Source organism: Paracoccidioides brasiliensis (genome assembly GCF_000150735.1).
Source record: "Paracoccidioides brasiliensis Pb18 unplaced genomic scaffold supercont2.13, whole genome shotgun sequence".
Lineage (NCBI taxonomy): Eukaryota > Fungi > Ascomycota > Eurotiomycetes > Onygenales > Ajellomycetaceae > Paracoccidioides > Paracoccidioides brasiliensis.
Genome location: NW_011371370.1, coordinates 313,878 through 340,132, shown reverse-complemented (window position 1 = coordinate 340,132; position 26,255 = coordinate 313,878). Strand labels below are relative to the sequence as shown.

Sequence of the window (26,255 nt, the reverse complement as noted above, 5' to 3'; positions counted from 1 at the left end):
ATGGGAAAAGGGAGGAGCGTACGTGAAAAAGCATGGTGGTGCTGAGTGTTGATCTGATTCCTTGATTGCATCATATTCGTGATTTTATTCTCGCGCCATTTACCTCCTGTCTGAAGATTATGTTTGTTTCCCTCCCAAGTTTTCCAACATCCAAAGCCCCAATATGTTTCATTCAGGCTTTAAGATGTTCAAAGCGTCTACATGCGACATCCTTTGGTCTCTCCTCTGAAAGAGAACGTGACCTGTGGCCCTGCTTGCTGTTGTCGATATTGGTAAGATATCAATTTAAATAGTTGGAAGCCTGGCATCGAATTTCAAAATTATTTGCAGATCTTACAGATAGTCATTGCTCTTAGTATCATCATAATTATTATTCCTGTTCAAGAATATTTCGTTGAGTTGCAAGCAAGGCTCTGCATAGACTGTACGACTGCTAAAAGTAAAAACCTGAAGGGCAACCATAGTCACGTGACGCACTTTAGCGAAAACCTCTCGCACCAAACCTCATCGAAAGTGCGAAAGCGTCCGGGTTGTCGCAACGAGTTAATTAACCACGAAGTCAACAAACCCAACCTCGTCCACACCGGCTGCGCATCTCCTCCATCCAAGATGCGTACCTACGACGATACATTCAGCGGCGAGAAGATTTACCCTGGCAAGGTATGGTGAAAATGCATTTTTCTGTGATTGGACACGCCCTTTTGCAATATAATGAAATTGTCACATTCACACCGGCGGGATAATGAAGCATCGTTCCAACCTGGATGCCATGGAAATGAAATAAATTTCCAGCTATACAGCATGAGAAGGCTTTGGAAGGCATGAGCTGATTCTTGCTGGTGATATGCAGGGTAAACTCTACGTCCGCGGCGACGGCAAAATCTTCCGCTTCCAGAATGGAAAAACCGAATCTCTCTTCCTCCAACGCAAGAACCCCCGCCGTATCTCATGGACGGTTCTTTATAGAAGACAGCATAAGAAGGGTATCTCTGAAGTCAGTGACATTCTGTCCTTTTCCGTTATATTTCGAGAAGTTGAAGTTTCGTGGAATACATGTACCAAAGCGAAGAGAGGGTGATCGCTGGCATGGCCTGTAACATGAAGACGAAAACGATTATATGAGACAAGAAAGTGCAGTTAGATGATGGGGAATAGGAATGCGGCTAACCTTGGTAATGTTCTTACCCTCGACTATAGGAAGTTGCCAAGAAGCGCACTCGACGAGCTGTTAAGTCCCAGCGTGCGATTGTCGGTGCCTCCCTAGACGTCATCAAGGAACGAAGGAGCATGCGCCCCGAAGCCCGTCTCGCTGCTCGCCAGCAAGCCATTAAGGAGGGAAAGGAGAAGAAGTCCGCTGCGGAGAGCAGGAAGAGAGCTGAGAAGGCTAAGAGCGCTGCCGGCGCTGCCAGAGGTCAGGCCAGCAGAATCCAGAGCAAGCAGGGTGCCAAAGGTGCACCACCCAAGGTTGCTGCCAAGTCCCGTTAAATTGGGATCGGTAGTGTGCTTTGGGTGGTGGTTGGAGGATGGAATGAAGGGTGCAAGTGAAAATCGGTGTTGGAGCCTCTCATGATTAAACTACTGGGATATTTGTCTTTTAAATCGGAACTGCAGGACACACACACACACACACACACACACACACACACACACATACGGTCTTGTACTATGGGAGGTTTGGGGAATGATTTTCTTTGCAAATGAATTTCTTTTGCGGTTTTTAATGTCTGTGGTCTAGCCAACAAACGAGCTCGGTTTCGCAGATTTTTCACTCTGTTTCTCTCACCTGAAATCCATCAACCTCGACCGGGTGGTTTCAAAGAAGAATCTTTTGATGAGTATCCTCAGATGGGTATGCATTTGAAGGGGATATTTAGAATGGCGCTCTTTTGGCCATGATCCTAGCCTTGATCATAGCCTTGTAGATTGGACTGTAATGCACCATCATTACTAATGGTGAATTAATTCAGGATGGAAGCCCCATGTCCATAAACTGTGCACTCTTGTCAAGTTTATTTAGAAACTAGGACGGTGCTGGTGCTGCACGTATGTACACTCTCTTCATCAGATTATCAATGCCTTAAACATGCCCTTGCGACGTTCGTCTATAGGGCTCTACTCCTAAATAGGCAATAGGGCAAACCTTAGAATGCCCTAATCTGATTAAGACACGTGACTTGGCGCTCGCTAAATTTGAGTGTCTGCCATAACGAGTCACAGATATCGCTGAGTGGATTGGTAACGACGACGGCGACAAAAGGACTATATTCAAGGCAACTGTAAGTACGTGTTCTCCAGTTCGTTTCCCTGTTGAAATTTGCGACAGCAAAAGAGTCTAAAAAATTCCAATTGTTTTTCGCCCCTGCTTTACCACTTTTCGCTTAATACGGCGGGCAACAGGAGCAAAAGCTAACAAGTCAATCAACCTCTTCACCTTCAGCCTCCGCACAGTCATCTAACTCCTCGTCGACGACATCCTTCGAAAGCTCATTCCCATCGTCTATCACACATCATGGGTAAAGTTCACGGATCCCTTGCCCGTGCGGGAAAAGTCAAGTCTCAGACCCCCAAGGTCAGTTCGCTTTTTATTCCACCTTTGTCTTGAGCCCGTCTTCTCCCATCTCACGGCCAGAAATCTATTGTTTGGCGGCCTCTGGGATAGGTCGAGGTATACGGGGATGAGAGATGCATCGAAAATATGGAAAATATGCGGAAGGGTAACCCCGGACCAGACCCAGTTTTGGCTGACATGGGAGATTTTATGAACTGTATAGGTCGAGCCTCAAGAGAAGAAGAAGACCCCCAAGGGTCGCGCCAAGAAGCGCCTGCAATACACCAGACGATTTGTTAATGTCACGTTGACCGGTGGAAAGCGGAAGGTGCGTTTTGTTTCACATCTTTAATCTCCCCCAGTCTGGAGAAGAGATGAGGACATCTGCCCAGAGCCAATATTCAAGGGACCCCCCAACTAACGCGCAACTTTTACACCTTCCAGATGAACCCAAACCCTACCACATAAACGCATTTCTTTCACGGTTTCTTGTGTTATGTTTTTCATGCGTTGGGGAGGGATCATTGAACTGGCTGGATGGGGTCGAATAGCAGATAACGAACGAACGTATGGGAGAAAGGATAGAATTACGATCAACTTGCGATGCGTGAACACCACAAGGAGCCGGGAGGGAGGAGTAGGAAAGACGGGAAAGGCGCAGGCGTGGAGTTGCAACAGGAACTCGGTCGGGCCAGGAAAGGCTGGACTGGTTTCAATACTCCTCTGCATTTATGTACCCTCTCTGAATATATATTCCACTCTCTGTAGAGTACTTCGAAATCCAAATTCAGCTTTCTTCTGCCAGTTACCAAAACTTGCTATACCTTTTCCCTTTCCGGCTCCCCAGCGTTGTTTTGTGTTTATTGAAGAATAGTCCACAACCTTCATCCCGCAATAGGTATAATGCCTTAAGAGGATATAAAAACTGAGCATGGGATTGGATCTGAAGATATCTACAACTTTGATAAGACTGGCTTTGCATTGAGACTCTGTGCAACTATCAAGGTTGTTACTAGCAGCGAGTGCTATGATCCCCTAACGGTTGGACCAAGAATGAGACAGGAGCCAAATGGCTTACTTGACGACCTTGACAGGATTACTCAGATAGACGACTGACTTTTTCCGGCACCCCTTCTTGAGATGATACAGCTTCGCCAGTTTTGGGATCACCTTGACCACGAGCAGGACCGGATTTGTCCAGGCGCCGAGAAGGAGAGGTTGGGGGGCCGGGGGGGGGGGGTGGGTGTTGTTACATGGGAACGGGTGATTGCATACATTATTGATCACCCTCGCTGACGTCTCCCCGTCGATCTTCTCCGGCAGCTCCCTCTTGTAGACCAGACGGACGACCTTCCAATACATGTCCAGGGATGCTCTGGTAGTTGAGCCCTGGCGTCATCTCCTACCCTTGCCGCGATGCTGATTCAGCACCCCGCTGAAGAACATGTACAGCATTCTGTACGTCCATCTACTAGTGCGTCTCCTTGGGTTCCCATTTGACGCAGGCGCAAGAATCTGCATATGAGGAACTGGGAGAAAGATAATACCCCCCCCCCGGGGGGGATGCGACAGACACTCACCTGATCCACTCCTGCTCGATGCGGGTCGGTCGAGCAGCCTCAGTGCGTATTCATTTTAGAGTTCATTGTATCGGAGTAGGGACCTGTTCAAGTCGGGTCACCATTTCCATATAATGCTCCGGAGGGTGTTCGTCGTCCGCAAGCGCCACCACCCTCTTTGCTGGGTGCGTGGTTGTGTGAATTCGGCTGCAGAGCGGGGGGCTCAGCGTGCGTGGCGCGTGGCGGTATCGGTAATCGTGGGCCTAAAGCGGCCGTCGAGCTAGTCGACATGCGGCCATTCGGCTTCCACCGTCTGAACGTTTAGAGTAGCAAAAGAAATTATTTAAGTAGTAGTGAGTGAGTGAGTAGATCTTTTATATTTTACAACTGTTTATTAATTAACTAAGTATTATCAAATGATACAGAGGATGACAGTTCAGATTTTCGTAAAATCAGGAATATTTCGTAAGTTCTCTACTAATCTCTTAATAGTTTAATAATAAAGTTAAGTGTATATTTACTGAGAGATTTTTCAAGATTTAGTTTTTCTAGTAATTTCTTTATAACTTTGTTGGTTTTTTTTTTTTTTTTTTTTTTTTTTTTTGTTTCTTCCATTTTAATCTGCACATTTCCATTGCTCAGTTCAGTTAGTATCTCAGATTTTAAGATGTTCCATTCTTTGTCATATGCATTCTTTTAACCTGTAGAGTAATACGGTTGGTTGAGAAATTATAGGTTAGTTAGCCAACCCGCAGAGGCATGTGTTGGCTGTAACATGGCCAGACACCTTAATCATCCACGAAACCTAATTAATTAATAGTTGCTGCATACTCTGTAGTTGGTTGTGAGATGACGTGACATATTACTTGTCATGTGTAATGAATGGCCCGGGCTAAGAGCCCGCTGCCCATTGAAAATACCGGTTTATGACATCTGAAGGTATCCATGAGTAATAATCGAGCTACAGACAACGGGGGGTATTGATAACGTTTTCCCCGTCAGCTATTAGCTTACTCTGCGGCCGAACCAATCCCCCACACTCCACTGCTCCATGACAACACGATTGCGGCTTGTTTCCCATGAAGCACCCCACCTCGTAGTGTGGAGACATCTATTTAAAACCGCATATACCCCCCCTCTCTTTTCGCCCTTGTTCAGATCTCTCTTTTCTTTAGCCCTCCTCACCTTACCCAAGTGAAATAAATATCAAACCTCATTGCTGCAGCGATCACTCCCCCTCACTGCCAGTGTCACGCCATTCCCGCCACCAGCAAATATCTTCATTTCCCACCATGCTATTCAACGTCAGTAATACCAAGAACCCTCCTCTCTCCATGATTGCTACAGCTAACACCTTCCCCTTTGCGTGTAAAAGGTTACTCTGAAAAAGGATGCTCCACCAGGGGAGTTGGAAAGGTACATGCATTCACTCCTACTTAACATACATGCGTGACATAGTTACCCCCATTATCCTCCTTCAGCACATACCCCATCTATGTCTCCCTGTACTCCAAATCGCGAAGCTCACATACCCTTCCGCAAACCACCAGGGCCATGGAACAAGCAGAAAAGGACGGCGGAACCATAAGGTTTAAATTTTCTTTAATCAAAGGATTCATGTACGTTCGTTTTATACTTACACTTATCCAAAATGTTGTTGTATGATGTAATGTGCCTACATTACATGCTTAATCCCCGCACCCACCACCCCAGCTCCTCCTCAATGTGCAGCTGGTTAACATCTCCGGACGGGGCGTAGTGTCGAGTACCCAGACGACCAAATCAAGGTCCTTCAAACAAATGAACACCTCCACGTCGAGCAAGATGGCGAGATCCATACGCGATAGGCACAGCCAACATTTCAATAGTTGATCCAACGCGCGATACCAAGAGAGAAATACTTTGAAAGAGGAGAACAGAAAGACTTCTAGGGAAATTTGCGATATGCTGCCACGCCGCCCGTTGTTGGAATAGAGAAGAAAGGCGGAAAGAGAAACAAAAAAGTGAAGGGGAAAGGCAGAAAGAGGGCAAAATAAGTGAACTGTTGGTATGAATATGAGATACGAACGCAGGACATTTACCGTCATTTTTTTTTTTCTTTGGTTGTTTGAGGGCGGAGTCGCTTTCTAGTTGAGAACTAGATAAGAAGGCGGGCTGGCTAAATATATAACTATTGTAGGTTAATTCGGCTTTACATGAGTTTCACATAACTACTTATACTATCAACTGTTCAACTATTGTTTGAGATCATTCAATCTTTCTCAACCTCCAGACCATCAACATCAACCTTCATTTTCATAATGGCCAGACAATCAGCCATCCACTTTTAACTGTGGAAATACTAACATCCATATACCCGCGGGAAGTTGACTGGCCGTATGGCGGATTTTAGTTGTACTTCTTTCCTGCGATACAGACATCCATAGCTGCAAGGAGATATCTTTTACCGGAGACAGCTCGACTGATTCCCAGCGATTGTCGTTTCACAGGTTTAAGCAATTCAACAAACCTTTATCTTTGACTAAGCTTAATCCTAAACCCAATCCTAACCTTCCCTCCTTGGTGTTGATAATACAAAGGCAGCCCCGATACCCCCTTTCCCCCCTCCCCCCCCAATACCTTTCCCTTGACGCCCTTTCTGACTCTCGTGCTGGGTTTCGTGGCCTATTCTTCTGGCAGATCGGTGCAGATTTTGCAGATTTATAGTTGATGCCCGCCGCCGCAGTCTCCCAACAACCGTCATCGTGACTGGCGCGCCGTGTGCTTTGGGATCACTCAAGCCCACTCGATCCAATCTAGCAAGAGAATCGCAGGGGTTATCTTCTGAAAGCAAACTCTCTACAGTCACTTCTATCAGGGCCGCCAGATAAATGAGATGATCTGGATTCGTGGGAAGCAAAGACTATAATAGAGCGGGGCTGAGATACAAGGATGCGCCCCCTCCCTTGACTGAATGAATTTTTATCCTCTCTTACCCCACCTTTCTTCCCCCAGCCGCAAATCACGACTGTTATCGCCTGCAACCGGTCGGACAAGCTTCCAAAGCTCATTTTCACGCTGAGGGCTGCATACACTTTCAGCAAGAATAATTACGACATGAACATAATCATGTCAATGCTATGAAGTGGATTCTCAGCCCGCCTGAGGCTTACCCGCCACAGGACCTTGCCATGACAGCAGGCAAGAAATAATGTCCTCTGTAATAACTGCTTATTTCTGCCGATGGGTAGTTAACTAGCTACCACTCCGAACACGGTATTCAGTCCAGTCACAAGCCTGTATACATTCCAGCAATGAAGTCGCACGTTTCATACATGCTTAGAGGTAGATCCTGCTTTGCTTCCCAACCTGCCTCTTGCATGGAAGGCAAGCAACATTTTCCCCGTAAAATGTGTGCTCGTATCACAGCCCGAGCTTATGTACCTTACTGGATAGTATGCCGCCTCTGAATCACGGCAGTTGGGATGCTATTTCGACATACTTACAGGGGCGTTTCTGCTAGGAGTAATGCTATCATTTCCGAATAGTTGATGGCGAGAGAATATCTTATTATAATACATCTACCTCAGTTCTCTGACAGCTGTCGAAATTAATATCGCTGTCACATCAACGGCCAGAAACACAGCAATCCTTGTGGTGAGCTTGCGGAAACTATTTTCAATCTCACCACATTGACACGCCTCGCTGCATCCTCGCTAGAATAATATTAACTCTCCAAGAGCCCAGAGCCCAGTATCACGACAGGGGGTCTCCATCTATCGTGACAGCTTGTTTTCCTCTGGTAGCTCTAACGGACTCTCTTACCAACAAGGGCTTGGACACTCCGCCCGTACTACCCAAGAAAAGAGGATCAAATGCATCAGAGAACCACCGTGTACAAAATATAACCCATGACAAATCTGTGGGTGGAAAAACAACTCAACGATAGACAGTTTCGTCAACCCACAGCATTGGTTTGATATATAGAAATAATAAAAATAAAAGATAAGGGAATAAATCGCCAATTTGCAATAGATATGCTCAAGATACCCTAGCAAAAGCTGCGTGAAGTGGAAGTTACAGTAACAGATCGAGAACCACCCCCCCCCCCCCCCTTTTCAACATCCAAGGGAACCTTTACAGCTCCTGGTGATTTCTCCATGCTCTAAATATATAGTCCGCTGAACACCCGTTCTTCCTGGCCCTTGTGCCAACCTGATTCGGACGCCAAGTGTCTGGTGAAGGCTCTCCCGAACAGGATCGAGTTTCATATCGTCAGATTGATTGCGCTTCCACGAAGAATGGAAATTGGAGGACTTCCACCTCCTGGTCTGTGGCCCATGGCCCATGGCTCCTGGCTCGTTGTTCGTGAGAGCTTCAATGGCTATAAGGCTGGAAAGATGCCCTGGCATCATCTCCAAGGATTTCAGGTGTTCTGGCCGATTACGGGCCATGGGTATCGGAGCCCTGTGAGGCCAGGTCTTCAGAGACATACATTGATATGTTGGTAGGGATATGGATTTGAAATAACCAAGTTAGCAGGTAGTTAGTGACCTGCTAACTACTTATTACAGAAGCATGACTTAGGGGTTCAAGTTATAACACCGACATTTCCTCTGCTTGGGTCTTGGGGTACATTTATTCTTTCAAGACATGCGTGTGCGAATCGAGGGTTGGAGGTGTTGCATGAGGAAACAGAAAGATCTTGGGCTACATCCGATCAAATGCCCGTAACAGAGTTACCAGAACCTGAAATCTGATCGACCTACCATCATTCTCCCGATATAGCCAGGAGGACGAAATGTCAGTCATGCTACATAAAACATACATAACCTTCCAGCCGTTGAGAAAGATTGACCCCTTGATATATCCCTACACAGGGAGCATGCTCTACTGAAACACATGTCCATATGATGGAGTCTTCAGACCAGATCAAAACAAGCCGGCAACGCATCAGATTCTTTCAGATTAGAATCTAAGTCTTTTTTCATCACTCAACTCTGTCTTCAAAAAAAGAATAGGGGGATGCTCTCACTTGTATAACCAGTCCGCGCCTGGAAGACATTACTGTGGTTGAAGCTGATGGCTCCATTGTGTCAGCAATGATGAACAGGGACCAGGAAGTCTGAACAAGGCACGGATAGATATGTAGTTAGTAACTAGCAGTTAATTGTGCAGATGAAGTTTGGCACTGGAGAAATTGGATTAGTTAAAGCGTAGGGAATTCTTCGCTTCCAATTCATTAGCTACATACTAAATCTCCGTATATAGGGTCTCTCAAAATTCATCTAGACGGCGCTGGCTCCATTGCTCGTACTCAACGTAAGAGAGAGACTGCCGGTGTGGATTCATTCTACCGATTGTAGAGAACTGGCGACCATTTCCAGAGACAAACAGGTTGGAGATTTGGGAGATAGTTATATATAGTTTAGCCTTCCGGGGATGGATTCCTCTCTGTATCCACATCAATTTTACTCGTCGCAAGTTAATTTAACAATATCTCCGGATTCTTCTGACCAACCAGACTTGGCAAAGGCCTGCCACAAGGTTGTTTCTGACAAAACCGAATCAGTTTCGTTTGTCCTGAGCAGGGATGCTAAAGCCTGTCTGCACCACGGTCCTGGAACGAGCAGGGCCAATCTCTAAGCGCCGAGAGACTGGACTCCAAACTCTGAACTGGGGAACAAATGCAGGCGCACGAGAACCTATCAACAGAGCTTTCATGAAGCACATCACTAACGATGGGCGCCGTGATTTCTCTCGACATCCTCTGTCAACGAATCGGCATCGACTTTCCACATCTGGTCGAAGCACCAAAGGAGGGGGAGATGGCAGGATTCTGGGCTTCAAGCATGACCTCCCACATTAATGTTAACAGACCCTATTGGCTGGCTTAACATCACCGGCCACTGAAGAACGGTTCTGTGATGTCGAGATAGCACTAAAAAGGGCATAATTGGCACTAGACATGTTGATCGACGAGAGGATCCAGTAATGACAGCGTAAGAACCTGCAGCGCTGACATTCATCCCTTGCAGCAGGTCCTGGGCCATCATCCCCCTCCCTCGTCGGTCACCCATGCACCCACACGCCAGGAATGAACTGAGATCTTCCAGTCCTATATATAATAGTGATGGCTCTCGCAGCCACAGGCCCTCTATCTCGGTACCACACTCCATCAGAGGCTCGTTTTGTCTCCCTGCAGCCTCAGCTGCCATGAGAGTGACCCAGTTATGATAATATCGTCAATGGAGCGAGCAGGCTCGGTTCTAAGGCCATGGTTCGCATCTTGTTTCTCGTGTATCTGGCGTCGTGATGATGAGCAGGCTCATCAACATCACCGTCCAACTCAAGATCTGGGTGAGTGGGATGCATTTCGCGTCTTTTGTCGTCAGCCGTTTGTTCAGGACGCTCAGGTTAATTTGACGTTGCACAATAGGAGTCGAGAGAGAAATGAAAATATGTCATGACCAACCTCACCTGGTGCCGCCAATGAAGCTGGTGTTCTATGGCGAACTACCAAGTCCTGATGGGACTCGTACGTCTACCATATCCCAATGGATTGCTGAGGGCCGGTCCCTCGCATTGAAAGCAACAGATCGAGCAAGCCTCTCGAGTAGAAAAAAGTCCAGCAAACGTGTCTCCCTCAAGCCAACGATCAGTGAACCGTCGGATTTCAGACGAGTTAATGGCATGCGATCTCGTCTTGAACCCTTCCGCCCCCTGGAACTCAGTATTTATCAGCCAGGAAATAGGCTTTCAGATCTACCAGAATTCGAGGCCTTCGACATACCAACCCCTGACAAACTCGAGATACTCCCTTCCAAGCCTCTGCCAAAGGTATTATTGCCTACCGAAACCTTCTTCGCACCTGAGAGTTCCATGTTGCCGTTCAAAGTCCCTCGAAAACCAGTGGGTTCCACAAAGAACCTATCACTATCGATCGGCAGCCGCATCGAGGCGTATGACCGTCGACCTACGTTACAGAGTTCTATTCTCGACCCTGCTCCTCGGAGCGCAGCACACCATGTTCATTCTAATAGAACTCCTCAACATAACCGAACGACAAGTGATCCAATGAGCTTTTATCAGAAACCGTCAATTGATCTCACAAATGAAGCGCAATTAACACCGCTATCAGACCTCAACTCCTCCCACCATCTCAACCTCAGTTCCGATCCGAAATTCCCTCGCTCTCAAAAGGTAACTCAGTGGCTCTTCCCCAAGCCACCAGCCCATCATCCCAACGCAACAACCCAGAACGCCTGGGTCCCCTTCCCCACACGCCCGCAGCCCACAAGCCATTCCACCTCCCATTCCCGTACCCTGAGCAATTCGACCATTTCATCAGCCACCATGTCCACGATGGCTGGCACAGGACGTACTCCATCACTCTCCAGCGCCATAACGGCGGCAACTGTCCCTGCCCCACCGTCTATACTTGGGACGCTGGACAAGGAATTTGAGTCCATGGTGCCAACAACCTCCCACATGGCCAACAGCAACAACAAGGCGTCCGTTTCGCGTTTTGAGGAGCTGTGCCCCACTGTATACGAAGCTGATTACCACCATTGTCAGCCGCATCTGTTTCAAAATGATATCGCGCCGGAAAATTTTAGATTCGCCTTTTAAATCCCCTTACCTTTTTTTTTCTACCCCCCTTCTTATCTATAGCAAATTCATTACAAGGTTGAGTTTCCATCCTCCGAAGCTTAACCGACCATATATATAAAACTTTGAGCTTTGGGGGTGTGCGACTGTCAACCTCAAGGTAGAGAGAACGGCTTTTTTCACTCCCTTACCAAAAACGTCTCCTTTAACAAACACGACCCCCAACCCAAGTTTCCATCGAGATACTTCTCCCTCTAACATACACACACTGTTTTGTTCCGGAAATTTCCCGCCTCCCTCTGCTCACTTCCCGTTTCACGTTGTGCGTTGTAGAGACTACAGCCCAAACTTTCAGATTTACATGTATATACGGACAACAGCCCACAGCCGGGCTACCCAGCTAATATTCCTTCCACCACTGGAGCGAACCGTGCTATTTGAAGGGATTCTCAACGATAACCTTTGGTTATTGTAATTGGCTCTGACTTGGTGTCTTTGTCGATGGATTCAGAGGTAATCTTTGTATTGGGACTGGTGACGGAAGCAGTGTGTGGAGGCTGTTCCTTTTCTTCTTTTTTCTCTCTTTCTTAGCAAGGATGTGTGTTGTAAATCACTTCACCCCTTGAAAGACTAGGTACCTAGCCATTTAATCATACCCCTTTTGGTTTTTTGTCAGTGGGAATACTTCATTGTTGGATTTTGGATGCACTAGCTGCATGGCAGCCAAAAATTCAGTGTACATAGAGGTAGAGAGAGAGAGTGTGTGTGTGTAGGGCTAAAAAACGTGCCTCTAAAATCGCTGACCTCCTGTGTCTAGAGTCAATATTTAATAGTAACATCCCCTGATATCAACTGTATATAAAATCCTCCGTTTATAATTATCAACTCTCTCCTCCCTATAAAAGTGATACATCATCAAAACTGCAACCACCCAGAGTCCAAAGGACAAAGAAAACAATACACAACGAGCAAAATAAAGTACAAAATTAAGCTTGGAGAACAGGAACGAAGACAAGCGCCGAAAACAATCTAAAGAAAATCTGGAACGGGTATCTTACACACAAATGTAGACAGCGGGAGCAATGGAAAGGAACCGGCAGGGAGCAACGTAGGTCTATACGGTAAAGGAGGGAAGCAAGCAAGCAACGCACCCATCATGTGCATCTGCAAGTACTGTTGGGTTTTCTTCATTGTATATGGAAAGGGAGGCGAAGAAAAGGAAATCAATATGGATGGAAGCATCCAAATCACATGTTATGTTAAGAAGGGAGGAAAGAACTAGGAAGACACAGCCCAAGGCCAATTTATTGTTCAATATACCAGCGGAAAAAAATGCAAATGAAATGTAGTCAGATGCAGCATCTCAGGGTGGAAATAAAGGGAACTTGCGGGGCGGCGTAAAGACCACCCTGTGGATGCGAAGGAGTCGGATTTGAATGACTCCAAAGCGAAATATGTTGATTTGCCTAGGCCATAAAAGAAAAAAGATGTATCTTTCTTTAAGCATTGACGATAGTGACTTCTTCAGGATCACCATATTCGGAACCATCATTCGAATCGAAATCTCTCTGCATCCCCAAGATTTTCCAAGCCCGGTCCATCATCCCTCGACTCTTAGTTGTAGCAGTCTGCTCTCTAGCATCGCTGAAAGACTCTGCCCCTCGAGAGCCAGACGTCGGAGGAAATGAAACTTCAGCGGCCACCCCCGTTGGATCCGGATAGCGGAAATGCTTCCTGATGGCTTTGGCCTCCTTCCGCGCCCGGGCACGCTCACGCCGCGCGACTTCGTCTTTCCATTGAGTCCACTGTTCGTATTCCTCTCGCTGACGAAGAACTTGGTATCTAGTTGTCGACTTAACTGGCCTCCAGGAAAGACGACTTGCTTCATCAGCGGGTAGAGTGGATTTGAGATCCACGAGCTTAGACTCTTTAGTTAGCTTCAGAAGATGCGTGAGTACATCCTGGCATTCAGATGCGGCATTATAAATCGCCCGCTTGTCATCAGCAGCAATCTTGGGATGAACGAGAGGAGTATCAAGCCAGGCACGCATGTGATTTGTTCGTTGTACAGAATAAGGATCCATATAATTTGCGCGGCGGTTGTCTTCGCGCAAGAAGCGGACAGCCGCTTGCAAGTTTGCAACCTCTGCACGTAGCGATTCGTTTTCTCTCATTACTGCTGAAGAAGCGGCGGCATCGATAGTTAATACGCCATCTGCCCCAAGCAAAGCGCCAGAAGATCCCGAAGCTCGTTTCGCTTTTTCTAGTCGAGCTCTGTAGTCATCTCTCTCCCGTTCCATATTTTGCAGGTCAGCTGACTGCTTCTCGACAATATCCATTAATTCTTGTTCTTTGGCTTGCAACGTATCGAATTTGGATTCGAGTTCCTTAACCAATGCAGCCTTCTTTCCGGCGTCGCGCATTCTCGATTCAAGATGCTCAATCTTGATTGTTTGCTCCTCGAAAGCCTTGTCTTTAGCGCCAAGTGCAGTGGATGTTTCGTGGATTTCATTTTTCAGACGCCGAATCTCCTCGTCTGCATCTGGAGAAATAACTTTGTTCGATTTGAGCTCTTTCGCACGGATAGTCCAAGGAGCGGGGTGACGTTCAAACTCAACAGTTTGGCTTAGGTCGGACGAGGCATCGGAGGCCTCTTCGAGATACGCTCCCAAAATACGTAGTTTATTGGCAGCAATGGATAGAGGGTTATTATCGTCAGATTCCGCAGAAGCAGCAGATCGTTGGAAAAGAAACATAACCGTCCGTGACATATTTGCAGCAACTTCTGCATACGTAATTGGCTCTGTCCGCCCTTCCTCTCCCGCCAGTAGCACAATATTTTCTCCAAGCTGTCTTGCAAGCTCGGCGACCTCCCTAGCAGCTCCCTCGCACTTCTCAAAGTGGTCTGCAAAGTCGCCAGTCAATGCAAGACATCTTGATTTTAAATCATCCAAATACCGGGTGATTTTGCCGGCTACTATCTTCCCGCTTCGGGTTTGATTACCCAAGGCGTCGATTTTTTGATACAGGAAAGGTGCCTCCTCATCCTCATCGCTTAGCGGTGGAAGCTTCGCTTGCAGCGTAGTTCTCAACTGAGAAAAGGATAACGCTGCATATTCTAGATAAGTCTGTGTCATGACCGAACGCATGTAAATTTCATCAGCATACGATTCCAGATTGGATGGAATGAGTGTTTCGGCAAGATGAGAGAGTAATGCGATTGATCTTTGAAGCTCAACAGCGCATATCTTTTCGTTCAGTTCATTTTTCTTCAACCCCTCAATCCAGGAATTAAGCGTACGTTCCACGGGCTCCAGTTCGTACAAAGCTCCTTCAAAAGTGGAGAACTCCTCGTTTGAACAGCTGCTGATAAAATTAATAAACCTGTCACAAAGGGAGGCTATCCATGTTAACTTCTCAAGGACTTCATATGCCGTAAAGACATTATGATCACCAGAGGTCGTGGAAGTCGCATCGGGTATTTTTTCCCGTACTGTGGTGCTCATGAGAGATGCCTTGAAACCAACTCTCTTAAACCGTAGGAGAGCAAGAATTGGGTTCCGTTCGCTCTCAAAGTATTCCGGAAGGTAAAGTTTCATAATCTCCAAATGCTGCGCAGATTCTTCAGCTGCCATACGGCCTAGTTCCACCTCAATCGTTTTCATCTGAGCTTTTGATACGGAGGCTTGGAGTTTCATGTTCAGGTCCATCATCGCTCTTGACCGTGCGGTTAGCTCTGTCGACTCCGTTTCTGTAAGTTGCTGTGATACTCGCATGTCCTCGAGGTCACTCTGTAAATTAGTGACCAGCTCTCGAAATTTGGATAAGGTATAGCCCAGGTCCTCTATAACCTCCTCCTGCTGAGCAATTCTTCGCCCTTGTTCAAGATAGACACTCTCCCTGAAGTCGATTTCCTCTTGGAGTTGCTTTTCCGTCTCAATGTGGTTATGCTCTAGCTCATCACTAATTTCTTTCAGGCTTTCAAGATCTTCAATCACCGCTTTCAGCTCATTTACTTGTTCTTGATATTGCATATTCTTTTCGGCCAGTTCCTCAATCATCTCTTCAGCTCCAAGAGCTTCAACTTGCTGCTTCAAATCCTCCATATTGGCTTCAGAAATTAAAAGCTGTTCCTTTGCTATCTCGTAGTTGGCTTTGATGGTAGTGAAATCCTCCAGCTCCCCCTCCAGTTCTTTGATCTGGTTACGCAAATCGGCCTCCTGTTGTTGCGTCATATCACGGAGGCGTATGAGGGCTTCGCGAAGCCTTTCATTCGTCCGTTCCATCTGGAGCCAGCCCTGGCTTGACTTTTCCTCTGGACTCATAACCTGACCTAGCTCCTGATTTTCCTCCCTAAGCACCTCGACTTCTAGTTCCAGCTCCTCTGATTTCACTTTCAACGCTTCATACTCAGTTTTGATAGCCTCGCACATTTCCTCGGCCATTTCGCGATCCAGGGCAGCCATTTCAACGATAGAATCATGTTCATCTTGAAGACGTTCCGCCTCCTCAACTCTAGCCTCAGCATCCTTTAGCTGTTTCCGTAGCTGTGCAATCTCTTGTTGCTGTGGTTGGTATTTTGTTTGTAGTATTTGAATGATACTCTCGAATTTATCTCTTTCCGATCGCAATGTTTCTAACGACTTGAGCTTCTCCCGATCTTCCACCCGCTTTTTCTCCATGACCCTCAGCTTAGTCTTAAGATCTTCCACCTCCTTAAGCACAGGATTCGTCCCGGAAACGGATCGGTGCGGTGATGGGCCTAGAGAGGCTTGCGGTGCCGGGGTCGGTCTGCTCGATTCGGGGGGCGAATTCGAGTATCCACTGTCTCCAGTTTCCTCACTCAATTCACTTGTTGCGCTCTCAATTTTCTCAAGGGTTGATGTCTTGGTGGGTGTAGGTCTCAGTGAAAAACGTTTTTGCGGAGACTTTATGGTAGGGAGTGGTGGCTGAGAAAGTGGACTAGAAGACTTGATCGTTGGCCCTTCCACTGATTGTCGGGGGCCCTTGAAAGCTGTGGTTGTAGGAGGAATGGCCATTGAGCTACGGCTGCTCAAGCTCTGTCTGGGTTTCAGACCCGCGGCGGCGGGCGACCGTGTCGTTGTGGTCGCTGGTCGCGAGGATGCTGACAACTGTTTTGTAGGCGATTTTGTAGGAGACTGCAAACAACGTTAGACCACGACCATGAGATATCAAATTGTGGGTTCCATACTCTGGGAAGTCGAGGAGATGCTCCTGCTCTAGGAGCAGGGGAAGGGCTCAAAGTAGTACTCTGTTTTCTAACAGCAGTTGACCCAATCCCGCTTTGCCTCTTTGCCCCGAGGCCACTGGGCGGTCTCCCTCTCTGGGGCACTTCATTTAACCCTCCTTTCGGTGCTGGCTTCCGCTCTTCCCTTTTGGGCTGCTCCAAAATAGCTGCAACCGCAGCGGGCCTGACGAACATTCCGAAACCATGTTCGCAGTCGAAGTATCGTTCTCCCTGAACAGATCCGTCATTCTTCCCCGTTGGCTCACTCAATTCCACACCAACCCAATCTCCAGGGGCGAAGCTGGTAGCCCCTATGAAGCGGATCACGGCCTGTCTGTCATCAGCCAGAGTGACAAGCTGGCCTGGAGAAAGATCACCCATTTTTCAGACGAGACTTCGGACTGTGCATCAGAAGGGAATGCGGAGGAGGATTGGCCCGAACAGCTGAAACGTCCTGTTCCCGGCAGGCTGTCTCTATAGTACTATGGGCGTTGTTGGAGGTTGAACTCCGTAGTTCCATCCATAGATGTTTGTTGTAGCTCGTTTGTTAGTTAGTTCACTAATCCCTTAATAAGCAGACTAACGTGGAACCGTGACAACAAAACAAGACAAACAAGACAAACATCCGACCGACGATATCTCGCTCTTTCGCTCTCCAACCTCAAAACAGCCTTCACTTCATCAACATGAGATGATATTATGTTACTCGTGGCCCGTTCTCCAAGGCCTACTACAGGACATGTTACCGACCGGACTGGCTTTGCTCTCACATGGCAACTACATGTATGACTGATATCTTCAGAGACTCCTAGTCTCTACATCACCATCAAAACCTTGCGACCTAGTGGGATCTCACCCTCTTCATGTAACAATAATTTGGAAACTGTGTTCAAAAGGCAACTTTGAAATCTTTTGAGTCTCAAAATACTTTCCAAATTGTTCCCGGGAACACCTCGTCTACATGATGAGACTCGGATTCCATTTTATTTTATGAGATCTTCCGCTTCTACATTCACAGGAAAATGGAGACTATTCAACTACCTGCCAAAATTTCGGATTCCAATCAAGTTTAATACAAGAAAGGAAAATTATAAATACCGAGCAGACATTCTTATGGTCCGCCAAAATCAAGCCTTCCAGGATGCAGAGGTCTGACAGATGTGACCGGAGGATGGCAAAATCGACTAGGGCAGACACTGAGACGAGTTGGCAGCAGTCCGTAGCTGTCAGTTGACACAGAGACCCAAGGAACGGCTAGTTACCCATCTCTTCCTGAGTTGCCTCTTCGTAATCATCTCAAATAGTCTTTCCCAGCTTATCTAGAAACAGTTGGAAGGGAGGTTGAGTTTTTTCACCACATTTCCGAGTTATATCGGTCTAGAGATTGGTACCTGGCCAGTATCCCCAAGGGAAAACATCTTCAGGCATTCTTTATGGGATTCGTCGAGGTCCGGATAAAATATCTGGAATCAGCAAAGAATGCCTCCTCTTCGAAAACCTTCCCACCTCTCCTTGTGTCCTGTCATCTTTCAGATGTGGCTAGTCATGTGCATTTTGAAAGCAGGGCAACCATCGCCCAACTGGTGACATTCACGGTACAAGATCGTAGAATTCCCGTGTCTGAAGAGGCCCAAGTTATCTGCTGGCCCGGTAACAGCTTGAGAACAGGTCACACCTTATCCCATTGCACACCAGGAAAATTGACCAGAATAGCAAAGCTGTTGGCCATTCTCAGGGGGCTAAAATGAAGCCCGCTACGACACTGTGGGGATGGCAAAAAAACGGATGAGAATTAAACATATGTACACCAGAAGTCAGAGAAGGGAATGGAGATGAATTATCATACTCAACCCGAGGCAGCACTATTGGGAGGGGAGTGCATGAGATACAGAGGAGAGAGCCTTTTTTAACACGATGTCATATGGAGTGGCAGAAGAAAATTGTGGATTTCGAGTTCATGCATTCTTTAACTTCTAGCGCACGATCTCGGTAGGTTTGTTCTAGAGCGCTCGACATGCATACCAACCCAACTCAACCCCATTTGATGGCTCAGTTGCTTAACCATGCCTGGTTCAGCACCTCGTATAATTCTACAGGCAACCATAGCCAGAGAGAAACCACTGTCGGTTTTATTTTTATCTTCGTATGAACGACCAAAGTAATTCGACCCTGTGAGAAGAGAGGAAATGGATCAAGAGAAGAGGCTCAGTTGTGAAAGATGTATCTTTCACGATCAAAAATCAGGTTCGACCTTGTTCGACCCAGCATACATTCCTTCAACCACTCACCGCCTCTTCAGCTTCGTCTTCAGCTCGTGATAGAAGACCAATCATGATACTATCCATTGAGGCTCATTTTCTTCGGTTACGAACTGTAGTATAGGAGCAGGCAATGCCTCCAACCTGCATCTGCCAGCGCTTGCTCTGCCAAAGTTAATTTTATCGACAAGTTCTCATGCAATTCCCTTGAACGAACCGCTCCAGACCATCCGGTCCCCTCCTCGAATGAAACCATGTAGGAGGAAGCAAACGTCTTCCATGTGATTGGCCCAGCTCATCATGCATCCTTCATGTTAAAGTCCGCGGAATCGGTGCGTGAGCTCTAATAATCCTCCCTTTGTCAAGAAATGTCAGCCTTCTTATCACATATTTCCTGCATCGAATGGGCAGGTCCACCATCCCGTTCTCCACAGATCCTCCCCTCCGCCCCCTCCCAAGCTTGCAGTTAAGCTTTTCTTTAAGTAAATTCTATATATACCTCGTTGGTAAACTTGGCCAGGATCTTCTGACTGAGACTGAAAGCTCACTCTTGAATAGCAAAGCAGTAAAGTCTACTACCTTATTTGTCACTCTTGTTGTTTTCGCTGGATATCGGATATCCTTTACTTTTACTGTTGGCAGTTATTGATTCTTCTATCTTCTAGATACCTCCAATATGTCAAAACCATGGGCCGACACGCCATTGAGATTAATCTCAGAGACGCGGTTCAAAGAACGCTCTGATATCCCAGATGGCCATTTCGCAATTACCTGTGCCCAGAACATGGCCAGCCTCCACAACGTAATCATCCGCTCATTCAACTCTTCGTACAACCAGTGTCTCGCCATCAAACCGGACACCGTCGATGCGACCGACTTTATTTTCTACAACAAAACCTTGTATAACAATATACGTAGCCACCACGGCATAGAGGAAGATTTCATGTTTCCCGAACTGGTAAAACTCACTGGAATCCAAGACATCATGGACCGAAATATACAACAGCACAAGGACTTCGAGGAAAGCCTTGAGAAGTTCCGTGAATATGTGTTTCAGGTTGATGCTAAGTCGTATGACGGGAAAAAATTGCAGGGGCTCCTGCATGATCTAGGACCAGTGCTCCATAAGCATTTAACGGAAGAGATCCCGACGCTCCTGGATCTTGCAAAGTATGATGCGAAAAAATTGGAGCCTTGGTGGCACCTTACCTCTAAATATGCGCAGAAACATGTTGATCCATTCGGGTATGATATTTTGGGGTCTCTCCTATGGTTTTCTTTCGTCCATCATGTCTATTGACCTTCTTTGCTGACTTAGTTTACAGAAATGCACCACTAACGTTGGGCTGTATTGATAACACATTCCTTCTGGATGGTAAACCTCTCATCTACCCACCTGTCCCGACGTTTGTCAAGTACCTATCGAAATTCGTTCTTGAGCGGCGGTATGCAGGTGCATGGCGTTTCAATCCGTGTGATGCATTCGGGAATCCCAGGCCTCTTGTCTTTCCGAATCCAGACTGTACTACAGAATAAATCGAGATTCATCACTGATTTGTCCTTCTTCCTTCTCTAATGAAATCTAGCTCATCACTTTTTTAGGTTAAAGAGATTTGGTTAGCAAGTTCTGATTTGTACATGCAAGTTTCCTTTCTGTTCTATTCTATATACCCTTTCCTTGAGAACTCAATTGGATTTGGTGCATGCTCTTCAATGGACTATCCGTATAAAATCTGTAATCACTCATCACGCGAACATTCCCATCCATACATCCCGTTTCGTCTATATGAATAATTTTGAATTTTCACCGAACTTCAAACCAAACGAATAAAATATCTTGATTCTTTTCATGGATATATCTCAAAATTATCTCAAAATATGCCCTATACTTTTGTATAATCCTACCTGTGCTCGTGAGTCTAATATAACTCTACAGAGGCACAATGAAATATATTCTTTTCAAAATGTATGACCGTAGGAAATAGTTAGAAACCCTTTCTAACCCGTACCATTCCTAGACCTGAAAAACTGCGGGAAAATGTCCCGAAGCTCCTCAAGGTATCGAATTTGATACTTCGACACTGGCGTCTCCGGTGGAGTAATATGTGGCTCCACGAAATGAACCGTTTCCCAGCCGCGAGCCTGTGCATGTCTGCAATTCAAGGCAGAATCATCTTTGAAAAAAAAAATAAAGAAAGAATGTCAGAATAAACATATACTCAACAAAGAATAAAAGCATCTAATCAAACCTACCGATAAAATAACTTCCCGCTTCCTCTGTGGCCCCTGCCTCCCGCTCCGCCTTCTCATACATCGCCGCCTCAGGCTTACACATCAACTTGGACGCCGCATAGTCGCAAAACGTAATCCCTTCAAACAAATCCTGCACGCCTAGCAACTTCACCACCCTCGTGGCATGGGTGACGTAGGCGTTTGTGAACAGCCACAGTTTCGCCTTGGTGGTGTCGAAGTCCTGCAGAAGGGAACGGAGCTGTGGGTCTGGTTTTAGGATTGAGTCGAGAGGCAAGGCGTCGTCCACCTTGCTGTTGAATTCGAGTGGGTCGATCTTGTGGTGGCGGGCTAGGCCTTCGATTGCTAGGCCGTATTCTTTGTAGTATTTTTGGTGGAGCATTGTTGCGTCTGCAGGGTCGAGGGAGAGGTGTTGGATGAAGAAGGTGTCTGCATGGGCGGTTAATATTTATGGCTATAGAGCATGAAATGGGTAGGTTTGGGGATGGTACTTACCGATGAGGTCATGCATTAAATCATGAATTTTATTACCTGGTTTATTCTCAGTATATGCGAGTATGTATAATGATGACTGAACGGGCCAAGACATGTTTTTAAAGGGGATTTTGTTCTTACTTCTAGAATAGAGCTGTGAACCGCCACCGTAGATATATAGTCAGTTGATATTCCGAGCTAGATAACAAATTAAAAGACGATTATGATATTGAATCTGAGCTGCTCTTCCCTCGCATATTATACATACACAGTTATCAATATCAAAAAAGAATACAGGCCGAGAGTCCCCACCCGGTCGTGGGCAGGACTCGCGGTTTATCTCATTGTTCAGGCCCTTCTCCCGGACAGACATTCTCGCATGGATGGGATCCTATGGCAGCGACTGACTGAAAGAATGCGACCCTCTCTATTCGCGTACTAATATGTCAATGAGATAGAGATGTTCACAGGTACTGAACGATTGGAGTCAGCATGAATCCTCAATATGGACAAGTTCATAGAGCAATATAATGCCGTCTGCCTCGCTTATATGATATCCAGATGCGGGCTGCTTGTAGTAAATGTCATTCAAATGGTTTATCATATAACGTCAAGCAGAGTGAGGCTCTCAAATCATGAATTGAACTGAATCCTCGAGCATCATATGAGAGTGATATATATCACCCTCACTTGATACAGTCATCGATGAGGATCGGTCTGGATAAACAATGTTCCGGAGCATTTTTCATTTCGTTCAATTCTAACAAAGCCACTTTAGGTGCCGTAAAAGAATGACAGTGCTTAGACTATTTTGCTATTTCCCATTCGTATTGGCGAGCTCATCAATCTACTCAATATTTCTTCCCCATAATTTTTGTCATTGTTGTCGCCAGCGAACAAGTCTGCTTTTTAGATAATTCCAACCGTGGCTTACCTAAGACAAAGCCATCTGTTTTGGGTTTAGCGTCACGGTACTGGTTGCTGCCGAAAAAAGACACTAAGCGAGAAGAAGCCTAGTGAATTCCCGTCCCAAAACATTGGCGTATGAATAAGCGAGATGCAGAACCAGCTTGAACCAAACATCTTCGCCAGACGTTGGACAGGAGGAAAACCAGCATAAGATTGTCCCATTTGTCTGCTTCACAGTGAGCAGGAAGGCATGCTGTGGTGTCCCTTCCAATACCTTGCTTAGAATTGCTATTCTAGACTGAGTCACATCTATTGGAATCATCGACATGCCCACAAATGAGGTCGCTTCGGGTCCGGTGAATGGCAACCACGGCCCCCAACCAGACCTGAAGGAGATGCTGGAGTACGAGAAGATCGTGAACTTACACGACCAGATATTCTCTGGAAATCATCCAAGACTAAAAGTGCCCCAGCATGTTATCCGCAAAGTCACCCACCGACCTGTTCAAACTCCTCCCCTCTCTGCTGTTCCTCCCATCCCTGCTCCTGCTGGGACTCCAGCGGGCGTGCAGGCAAAACAGCATCCCGCTCCGCTCAGCACGCACTCCAACCCATTGGTAAATGGATCGGCTTCTGCTGCTGTTTCGGGCGTGGCTGCTTCCTCCAGCAGTAGTGGCCCCAGTGGTCGTGTAACTGCCCCAAAACCAGTGTCTGAAATTGACCCTATATTCCTTACCAAGTCTGACGACCTGATCAGAGCGGAGATACAGCTGCAGCGTCAGCGGATTGAGCGTGTATTACGTGAGCAGCTTGAGCAGAAGAAAATTGACCACAGACTACAGACTTGCCTCCAAGAAGCAAAACCTGATTTCGACGTGTCTGAGGTCCTGACAAAAGCATTGCAGCTTGTTAAGCCTACTGCAACCAGTGATATTCAAGGGGCTAATGCAAACACCACAGCCAGTGACTCTTTCGATGATAATTCGTTTTACTCGAGCAGAGCTCCCGATTCCCCACAGGTCGCTCGGAACGACCAACCATCTCCCATCCGAGAAGATCATATGCATCCGGTGGACGCGGATGAGACGGAGTATGAAGGTTCCGTAGGCCGGCGGCATGCTGAGGGTCGCCGGATTGATGCTGGTGACCCTAATGTGATAGATGTTGATACACAGGAATCTCCGTACAATGCTGCTGACAAACGTGGGCCATTGTCGAGGAGTCCCGTGAATCGAACTCCTCGTCGCGACAGCATCAGTCAATACCCCGTTCGGGAGCACCCTGATGTGTACGATGAACCAGAATACTCTCCTCCCGGCCCAGATATCACTTCAACTGTTCCGAGAGAAGAAGAGGGCGAGTATATTCCAAAACCAGATATGAGTTCTAGAAGGAGAAGCAATGGCAGGCCAGTAGAACGCGGACCCGATGCACGGCGTAATGCTTCACCAGGCCATGACATAAGGGTCGTTAGGAATCACATAACATCTCCGGCCGCACCGCAACCCTCGAAAGTTTCCCCACTTGCTGTGTCAAGAGTACCATCACTGCCTCAAAGTCGACAGCGGCATACACGCCCTGTGGACAGACTAACCTCCGGCCATGGATCTGCGCGTACAAGCCCTGAAAGTGCACCCCAACCTTTAACTTCTCGAAAGCGCCGACGACTCCAGGAAAATAGAGATCGAAACCGTGTTGCCAATGAAAGAAGGGAAGCAGATTCCCCTGATCACCCTTATATCAAACCTGAGCCGATTTCTCCACCCCTATTCTCTGATTTACCACTTGCTGGAGGGTCAAAGCCTCGACTACACCACGAACGGCCTGCATTTGTTGATATTTCGTCTCCTCAATATTCACCCGTTGGCCATCGACGGGATAGTGGACAAAGAAGAGTATATGACGAACACCCAAATAGAGGCTATGATATAGGCAATCCGATTGACCTGAGTGTCCCCCGGTCCACCTCCAGAGTTACTTACAGGAAACCTACCCGCGATGATCTGGATCTGCGGCGCGTTGCAAGTTTGCATAATGCTAGACAGCCTGAGTATATCCAAGATTATCCGGAGCCACCGCCTATTGACTACCAACCAAGATATGTTCGGGGTACTTCCTACGCCGTTACCGATCGCCCAGTCCACACAGAGAGAGCTAGATACTATGAAGAGCCTACTCAGCCTTACAGCAGACACTATGTCTCCGGGGGTATGTCACCACCCTCCCCTAGATTCCGCAATCCCTATCCAGAACTAGAGCCCGAGCCACGCATCATGGGCCCCCCGCCACCACAACGTCGCGTGGTGGTCGACGCAGACGGAAACCGCTACGTCGAACAGATAGCAACCCAGACTCCAAGACTCCAACCACTCCAACCACTGCCCCCACCATCAGCCCGCCTATCCCGGATGGACACGTACCCCGAAGGCCCACCCCGCCTAGCAAACGGCAGCGTCCGCGCCGCCTCCATAATCGAAGATCCATACCACGATAGACGATATGCACAAGAAATGCCCCCTCCTCCCCCTCTCACCTACCGCCGCGCACCAGAAGAATTCAGACGTGAACTCCTCCACGAGCGACCCGTGTACGGCTATGATGGCGACGAGCGCGGGGTTGTCGATTACGTAAACCAACCTCCACCCGCGCGCCACGCGACATATGTCGAGGAGCCGTTGGTTCCTCGGGATGAAGTGGTGAGGATGGCAAGTGTACGGCCTCCGCCGTCAAGGTATGAGGAGAGGCATCCGGCGGTCCGCCAGCCGATGTCGCGCATGCAGAGTGTTAGACCTGGCGGGAGGGAGATTAGTGTGTATGTGGATGATGAGCAGCCGCGGGGGAGGAGAGATTATGCGCCTGTTGAGCGGGGTGGGTATGGTCCTGCTGGAACGCCTGCTGGTGTTGCGAGGTCTGTGAGGGAGGAGAGATATTATGATGACGAGGAAGCGGGGAAGATGGATGTGGAGGGGATGCATGATGTTGTTCAGCGGGTTCAAAGACGATATTAGGATGGCTCTGCTGATAGATTAAAGGGTTGAGCTCAGGGACATTTATAGGTTTCTCCCCTGCGATTGTAGGTGTGTTTTTCGTTGTCATTTTTATATATTCGTCTTGATTTTCCGTCTGCTTTTGGGGAGGGCGAGGGTGGAGGAGGGGACTCTTAAGAGACTTGTTCCACAGTTTTGGAGGAGGAGGGAGGGAATGGAGCATTTTTCGAAGCAATTTTCGAATGGTGTTTGGATTTTCAACTCGAGGGAGTGCGATTCTGGCTCTGTTAAAGTGACGTTTCGATCCCCATTTCGATCGATCATGGTGATGATTATTGTTATCGCCAGCTTCCTATCTAATCTTCATTTACTGTACATACATCCATACATAGCCACCAGACAAGCATTTAATTCTCCGATTGTTATTCTCCT

General features: G+C 47.2%; 7 protein-coding genes across 7 annotated transcripts; 5 read left to right on the top strand and 2 right to left on the bottom strand.

The window, feature by feature from the left end:
* Positions 1 to 844: 844 nt before the first annotated feature.
* Positions 845 to 1,485, top strand: PADG_07924 (60S ribosomal protein L24; the record flags this gene model as incomplete). The annotated part of the gene is made up of 2 exons (XM_010764935.1): positions 845 to 994; positions 1,198 to 1,485. 2 exons carry the CDS (start codon positions 845 to 847, stop codon positions 1,483 to 1,485), a joined length of 438 nt encoding a protein of 145 aa, XP_010763237.1.
* A 1,024-nt stretch (positions 1,486 to 2,509) lies between these two features.
* On the top strand, positions 2,510 to 3,016 carry PADG_12373 (40S ribosomal protein S30; the record flags this gene model as incomplete). The annotated part of the gene is made up of 3 exons (XM_010765088.1): positions 2,510 to 2,569; positions 2,772 to 2,876; positions 2,993 to 3,016. 3 exons carry the CDS (start codon positions 2,510 to 2,512, stop codon positions 3,014 to 3,016), a joined length of 189 nt encoding a protein of 62 aa, XP_010763390.1.
* A 7,318-nt stretch (positions 3,017 to 10,334) lies between these two features.
* On the top strand, positions 10,335 to 11,718 carry PADG_07921 (uncharacterized protein; the record flags this gene model as incomplete). The annotated part of the gene is made up of 2 exons (XM_010764934.1): positions 10,335 to 10,446; positions 10,526 to 11,718. 2 exons carry the CDS (start codon positions 10,335 to 10,337, stop codon positions 11,716 to 11,718), a joined length of 1,305 nt encoding a protein of 434 aa, XP_010763236.1.
* Positions 11,719 to 13,196: 1,478 nt separating this feature from the next.
* Positions 13,197 to 17,326, bottom strand: PADG_07920 (uncharacterized protein; the record flags this gene model as incomplete). Its single annotated transcript, XM_010765035.1, has 2 exons — positions 13,197 to 16,856; positions 16,910 to 17,326. 2 exons carry the CDS (start codon positions 17,324 to 17,326, stop codon positions 13,197 to 13,199), a joined length of 4,077 nt encoding a protein of 1,358 aa, XP_010763337.1.
* Positions 17,327 to 19,879: 2,553 nt separating this feature from the next.
* PADG_07919 (uncharacterized protein) lies at positions 19,880 to 20,739 on the top strand (the record flags this gene model as incomplete). Its single annotated transcript, XM_010765034.1, has 2 exons — positions 19,880 to 20,448; positions 20,529 to 20,739. 2 exons carry the CDS (start codon positions 19,880 to 19,882, stop codon positions 20,737 to 20,739), a joined length of 780 nt encoding a protein of 259 aa, XP_010763336.1.
* Positions 20,740 to 21,201: 462 nt separating this feature from the next.
* PADG_07918 (pyrimidine 5'-nucleotidase) lies at positions 21,202 to 22,042 on the bottom strand (the record flags this gene model as incomplete). The annotated part of the gene is made up of 3 exons (XM_010764933.1): positions 21,202 to 21,377; positions 21,457 to 21,882; positions 21,949 to 22,042. 3 exons carry the CDS (start codon positions 22,040 to 22,042, stop codon positions 21,202 to 21,204), a joined length of 696 nt encoding a protein of 231 aa, XP_010763235.1.
* A 1,120-nt stretch (positions 22,043 to 23,162) lies between these two features.
* On the top strand, positions 23,163 to 25,844 carry PADG_07917 (uncharacterized protein; the record flags this gene model as incomplete). Its single annotated transcript, XM_010765033.1, has 1 exon — positions 23,163 to 25,844. The coding sequence occupies one exon, from the start codon at positions 23,163 to 23,165 to the stop codon at positions 25,842 to 25,844; it is 2,682 nt and encodes an 893-aa protein (XP_010763335.1).
* Positions 25,845 to 26,255: the final 411 nt, after the last annotated feature.